Source organism: Penaeus chinensis, chromosome 29, assembly GCF_019202785.1.
Source record: "Penaeus chinensis breed Huanghai No. 1 chromosome 29, ASM1920278v2, whole genome shotgun sequence".
In the NCBI taxonomy this organism is placed as follows: domain Eukaryota; kingdom Metazoa; phylum Arthropoda; class Malacostraca; order Decapoda; family Penaeidae; genus Penaeus; species Penaeus chinensis.
In genome coordinates, this window is record NC_061847.1 from 21,007,782 (window position 1) to 21,014,598 (window position 6,817).

A 6,817-nucleotide genomic window follows, 5' to 3' on the forward strand; every position below is an offset into this window, starting at 1 on the left:
TGTACTCGTACTGCTGCCAGGCCAATCCGTCTACTGACTTCCTGGTCTGACTGCCCAGTGTCGTGAACTGCACTTCCGAGGTATGTAAAACTCTCTGTGACTTCGATGTTTTCACCGCAAGCACGTACCAACTGCACAGGGTCTCCTAGTAGGCCCCCAAAATCCTGGATCTTGGTCTCGGTCCAGGAGATCTCTATCCCCAGGGGCTTCGCTTCATTGCTAAATGCATCGAGAGCCGCCATTAGGGTTTCCAGAGATTCAGAGAGAACGGCAACATCATCAGCAAAGTCAAGGTCTGTAACCTTGATATTGCCCCGAGTTGCTCCACAGTGACTTTGGACAGTAGCTCTACCCAGTATCCAATCCATGCAAGTGTTGAAAAGTGTTGGTGCAAGAACACAGCCTTGCCTCACCCCTGAACTAACTGGGAAGAAGCTCGACAGGCCCCCACCACACTCTACAGCATTTTCAGTGCCTGTGTACAGGTTTGCTATTAGTCCAACAATCCTTGTTGGAATTCACCTTAGCCTCAGGATCTCCCAGAGTGATTCGCGATGCACCGTATCAAACGCCTTCTTGAGGTCGATGTAAGCTGCGAGCAGCCCACGTCCGAACTTACGACGGCGCTCTACAATGACTCGAAGTGCCAAGATGCGGTCTATTGTGGACTTACCAGAAGTGAATCCAGATTGCTCCGGCCTTTGGTGCCTCAGCAGGTGGTCTCTGATACGTCTCAGTAGGATGTGTGCGAGTACCATGTCTGGAACACTGAGTGGTGTAATGCCTCGGTGATTGCTGCAGTCCCAGCGATCCCCTTTCCTTACCCTTCAAGGGGACCCTGAGGGGTGGACTATTTTTTCCCCAACATACTCCAGGCTTATTATGGCCAATAATGAAGACGTAACCCCACTCTTAGGGGCAATGAGGCTTGCCCCTTTATCAAATAGCCCCAATCCCGGCTCTCCTTTGACCACGGCTCCGAACACTGCAACAACTACCCCCTTATCAATGCATACTAGTACAGTATCAACCCTAATCAACAACCAACCCCCAGGGGACATTTCTACTCTCCCAACATGCTCAACTTCAACACCTTTACTCCCACAACCTTCTTCATCAACCACCCCATCTCCCCTTATTACTACCTTACAACCTTATTGCCCACCTCCCCATAACACTACCCCCCTCAACACTACTCCCTCCTCCACACGTCCCCGCACTTCTACTACCCCCACCTCTACAAGAATCCTAAATACTCGATTTAGCCTAGCCAAATGGGACCGATTTTTCGTGATCCCTCCCACAGCTCCCTACTCTAAAAACACCCTCCTCTTCCAACAGTGCCTCCAAAAACAAGTAGGCAAAGTCTCTTTCCGTAGCCGACCCGACCACTCCCGTCTCGTCACAGTAACAACTGAAAACCAAGCTATAGCATTAACAAAACTAACTGATCTATGTGGTAATCCCATCCCTACAGAACCTCATCCAACCCTCAATACTTGCACTGGAACTGTCTCTATCTCCCCAACAGATTGCCCAATCTATGACAAAGAATGGTCAGATTGTGGAGAGGACTTACTCGCCTGTCTCACAGACTATGATGCAACATATGTACAATGCTACTCCATTCCTCCCAGAGGAAATCGTAAGAAATCCATTAACATTGCCAAAATTACTTTTCGTAGACATGACCTTCCCTTTAATGTTTACATAGGTGGGGAATCCCTATCTGTCCGACCATATCAACCTCCTCCTCGTCAGTGCCAAAATTGTTGGCGTTTAGGACACCCAGCCAAACACTGTCATTCCACAGCCAGATGCCCGCTATGTACCCAACCTGGCCATACTCGATCAAACTGCTCGGCACAATCACACACATGTGCAAACTGTGACGGCCCCCATAATGTATTTTATAGAGGCTGCACCACCTACAAATTTGAGTCTGAGGTAACAACTCTCAGATTCAGACTTGGACTCACTCTACGTGAAGCCAGACAGGAGGCTCGTCGACGAGGTTTTTCTCTTACCCCCTACTCTAGTAATGTCGCTCACTCTGCCACTCCCCCTACCCCCCTAGCTCCAACACCCTCTCCTAAACCTAACCCCCCTCCATCTAACTTCCCCTCTTCTACCTCCTACCTTCCCGTCAAATTATTTTGCCATCCTAAATCCAGACACTCCAATCTCTACCCAGTCAAATTCTTTTGCCATCCTAAATCCAGACACTCCAATCTCTACCCAGTCAAATTCTTTTGCCATCCTAAATCCAGACACTCCAATCTCTACTACAGCCCCACCACCTTCCCCTCTCCCTCCTCGCACTACCCGCAGCAGACTGAATAAACGTTCCACCCCCTCTTCCCCTACCCCACAATCACCTCCACCTTCCTTTGCCCCTATTCTTCAGACACCAGACTTCTCTTCCCCCCCTCACAAGAAAACCTTTATCTCACAAAACTCCCCAACCAACTCCACTACAGAAACTCTTGAAGATATCCAGAACTACATAATCGAGTCCCAAACTGATACTCATTCACCTTCAAATTCTACAACTCCCGCTCCCTCCACACTCAAAGTGACTGCCGATATTTATCCTCCTCCTACTCATATTCTCCCTACACCCAATCCTCCTACCCCATCCCAACAAAACCCATTCCCCCCGACTCCAGCCCCACCTATACTAACCCTCCCACCATCCCCTCTATCCCTTCCACTCTTTCCTGGATACACACGTGAATCCCTCATGTCACAAGTACCCTCTTCCCCAGACCCTCTACCTCCCGACACCCCTCCTGATACAACACCACCTCCCCAACCTCCTTCTTTATCCCACCCTCTAGCACCTTCCCCTTCAAATTCTCCAACACGCACTGCAATTTTTGCCAGTAAATCAACGAAAGTATAACTATCCTTCATTGGAACATTCGCGGTTTCCGAATGTTCCTCTTTCAGTCCCACATATTCTATTGTCATGCCCACGTCCTCCCTACATAGACATCCCAACTTATCAGACATCCTTACAGAATCTCACACTTTCTGCTTTGACAACCTGCTTTCCTTCCTCAAACGCATATATATCCTTCACTTGATCTAACCCCTTTACATTACCTCATCCGACCCTAACCCATTCACTCACCAATTCTTTAACCCAGCTTTAACAACTAATCACTAACCCAACCACCCTTCACTAACATTAACTATAGTGCTACATGACCTTAGATGTCTAGCACATTTATTTTGCTTTAAACCATTAACCATTAACCTCAGCAGGTCAGAGGGAATGGGACCAGTCTGCCAGATGGCAGACAGGATTGCATGCAAGCCCCTTGCCATAGGTTCTCCACCAGCCTTTAGCAATTCAGCTGGAATGCCACAAATACCTGTTGCTTTACCACTCTTCTGCTTGGAGATCGCCCCCCTGACTTCAGTCAGGGAGGGTGGATCCTCGCTGATGGGTGGGTCTGGCAGAGGAATCTCAACATTACCCGCATCCATGTTAACTGTTGGAGGATCAACCTGATACAACTGCTCAAAATGCTCAGCCCAACGCACACGCACCCCATCAGGATCTGAGATTATCTGGCCGCTTGATGAGTGGACTGCAGTCGTCTGTGAGGAGGGCTGATGCGGCAGATTTTTTTAATAAAGAAAATCATTTGTTTCTCAAATTTTCCACCCAACTCTCTTTCAGAAATTCTTGACGATATCCAAAACTTAAAAGACCCAACAGATCGCCCCTCTCTCTCATTGACCCTCCAATCCCTCTACTCCCATTGCCCCTACATCCATCCGCCTCCTTGTGTTCCACTTACCCCTTTCCCTCTCACTCGCCCAACACACCCTATCCTCCCCTTCCCCATCTGCACCATCCCCATTATTCTTTCCGTTCCTACCGGGATAGTCACGCGACTCCTTTTTGTCACAGCAATGTCCTCCGAATCCTTCCCCTCCTGACGTCCTTCCTGATACTTCACCTTCTTCTCACCCTGTTCTCTTGTCTCACTCCCCTGTTCTTCTCCTCCCACTCCGACACCCATTTCTACCCTTATTCCCCGATTATTGCTTCATAACGGCTCTTCTGCAGCGTTCATCATGCAATGTGCCTCTTTATCAGATGCACAGATACTCCATTTGATATATTCGCCCTTCGGCCTTAACCCTCTTCCTCCCTTTTACTAATCCCCACCTCACTAAATTCCCTCCTCCTCTTTACTATCATACTACCCTATAATGTGTGTGCGTGCGTGTGCGTGTGCGTGTGCGTGTGCGTGTGCGTGCGTGATTTTTTTACGCTTACAGTCATTCATCGTTTTGGGAAGCACTTTTCATACCAATATTGTTTTACTGAACGGCCTTCTTCCGTAAGCCGGAACGTTTGTCAACTATCCAACTACTGGACAGATACCTAGGTATTATGCCTACCTGATCTTCATAATTGTACTGTTATAAAGCATCTTGAAATATATCACTATTATCATAATTTCAAGGATTTACTGAATGACTGACTACAAAGGCTTATCATGAAGGACAGGATATTTTTTTATGTGCTACATTGATTGTTGATGTTTCCAAAGAACAGCCGATTAGTTGGGGATCTTGCATAATCTTGCTCAGTGACCTCACCGCCTTTCCCTTTTCGTCGTGAATTCATCGAAAATGTGTATGAACACACGTGACAAAAACATTCTTAGCAAAGGATGAAATGTTCATTTACATGGAAGCACTGCTATAATGCAAGCTTACAAATTGCTGCTGCTAATAATAATGAGGACGATAATAACAATAACACTGTTAATGTTAATAATAATAACGATGATAATAATAATAATAATAATAATAATAATAATAATAATAATAATAATGATAATAATAATAATAATAATAATAATAATAATAATAATAATAATAATAATAATAATAATAATAATAATAATAACAATAATAATAATAACAAAGACTATGGTGATAATAGTAATGATAATAGTAACACCAACAATAATATTTTCGTAATGGTCCCATTCATCTCTAAGCAAACACAGTCAGTAAACAAAGGTCTCTTTCCGTCGGACTTCATCTCTTACATTTATCCTTGAGCTGTATCTCCTCCTTCAGATCAAGTGGCAGGTAGCCTATAGATAACAGAGACTCTTAGCTATCATCGTCTCGTCAACTCGTACTATTCTCGCCGTGTTCACGCTGCAGCTACGCGGCAACAGGTGTGAGAGTTTGTTGTTGTTTTGGTTTGGTTTGATTTTTTGTATTATTTTATTTTTTATTTTGTTTTAGACCTTTTCTGCTTCAGGTATAGGATGTATACCATGCATAATTATTGATCTGATATATATTAAACTGAATGGATCTTAAGTAAGGTAAGAATTGATACAAAATAGGTGGTTTGAATATGACCCAGTTGAATATCTAATGATATATCTATTGTATGGTATACGCCAGTCAAATGATGTACTTATACAACATCTAGTATCAATGTGTTGATTAGGAATGCCATTGGGTTCCCAGAATTTCAAAAGTAAGAAACATAAAGCATGATTATAAAATACGATCGCGGTTTGCCAGAGAACCACAGGATCTGCAGATCACGGCCAGTTCTGTTCAAGATCATGAGACTCTTCCTGGCAGCAGCGGTAGGGATAGTAACGGCGGCATGTGCGCTCCTTCCGGCGACAGCAGAGCCCTCCTGTGACGGAGGCCTAAGCGAAGTCCTTCGGGAGATCAAGGAGGTCATATCAGCCGGAAACAGGCAGTGCAGAGGTACAGGCTCACTCTACCCTTCGTAAGAACTACTTGCATACAATGTATGTTATATGTTATGTACTTTTAACCGTACAACTTAGCACTAAAAGCTTCAGTATATATGGTAAAACAGAGGGATTTTTGTAGTTTAAATGAACAGAGACATTTTTTTTTTTTTTTTTTTTTTTATACAGATGTCGCTCGAGGTGGAATGTTTGGGGAACACACGGAACAAATGTTGCAGGCCCTTCGGCAACATGGTGAGGTAAGTCGATCATGTAGCTTTCACCCAGAAAAAAAAAAAAAAAAAAAAAAAATTATGAACGGGAAAGGGGGCAGGAAGAGGGAGTGGGAGAAATGGAAGGAGGAGGAGGAGAAGGAGAAGGAAAAGGAGAATAATAATAATAATAAGAAGTAGTAGTATAAGTAGAAGTAAAAGTAGAAGGAGAAGAGGAAGGAGGGAAGAAGAGAGAGAGAGAGAGGGACAGGCGGAGGAAAAGAAGAAGGAAAATCCCTTGTTTGGTACCGCTCGGCAAATACCAATTCTCCCCGCAGGTGGTCGAGTCTCTGAAAACCCACACGGATTCGCTGAACAAGGCGCTGGGGGCCGTGGCGGAGGTCCAGACCAATCAGAAGTTCATTGTGGCTTCCCTCCAAGCTGAGATGGAAACGGAGAGGATCGCTCGGACCCACCAAAGGCGCACCATAGAGGACCTGCAGACGGAGCTCAACAGACTCAAGGAGGAGAGCAAGGCGAGGAATTGGTTCACTCTTTTCTGTTTTGATTATGCGTTTAAAAATATTGATATGATCTGACGCCCATTTCGGAAAGAATATACAAAATATAAAATCTCACGTTTGAAAAAAGAGCTCCCTATTAGAAACCCTCCAGGTGAGCTTTTGACACCCTGGCATCTTCCCCTGCCTGTTCTGATCCATTATTTGTTACCTAATTACCCCCATTATTTTTTTCTGCAGGTGTGGGTGGACCACCTTAATTCAATGGAATCTGACGTCAAGGAGGAAATCCGGAAGACCGAGAGCATGGCAGAGGAGATGGCCGTGG

At 45.1% G+C, this 6,817-nt stretch overlaps 1 protein-coding gene across 2 annotated transcripts in view; it reads left to right on the forward strand.

Moving 5' to 3' along the window:
- Positions 1-5,130: 5,130 nt before the first annotated feature.
- Positions 5,131-6,817, forward strand: part of LOC125040795 (oxidized low-density lipoprotein receptor 1-like) — a 6,730-nt gene continuing 5,043 nt past the window's right edge. For both annotated transcript variants that reach the window (XM_047635522.1, XM_047635523.1), the window contains exons 1-5: positions 5,131-5,216; positions 5,575-5,769; positions 5,946-6,016; positions 6,307-6,504; positions 6,730-6,817. The exon at positions 6,730-6,817 is cut by the window's right edge and continues 36 nt beyond it. In XM_047635522.1, coding sequence (XP_047491478.1) covers positions 5,619-5,769; positions 5,946-6,016; positions 6,307-6,504; positions 6,730-6,817 — 508 coding nt within the window. In that variant the 5' untranslated portion in view covers positions 5,131-5,216; positions 5,575-5,618. The remainder of the gene's footprint in view (positions 5,217-5,574; positions 5,770-5,945; positions 6,017-6,306; positions 6,505-6,729) is intronic.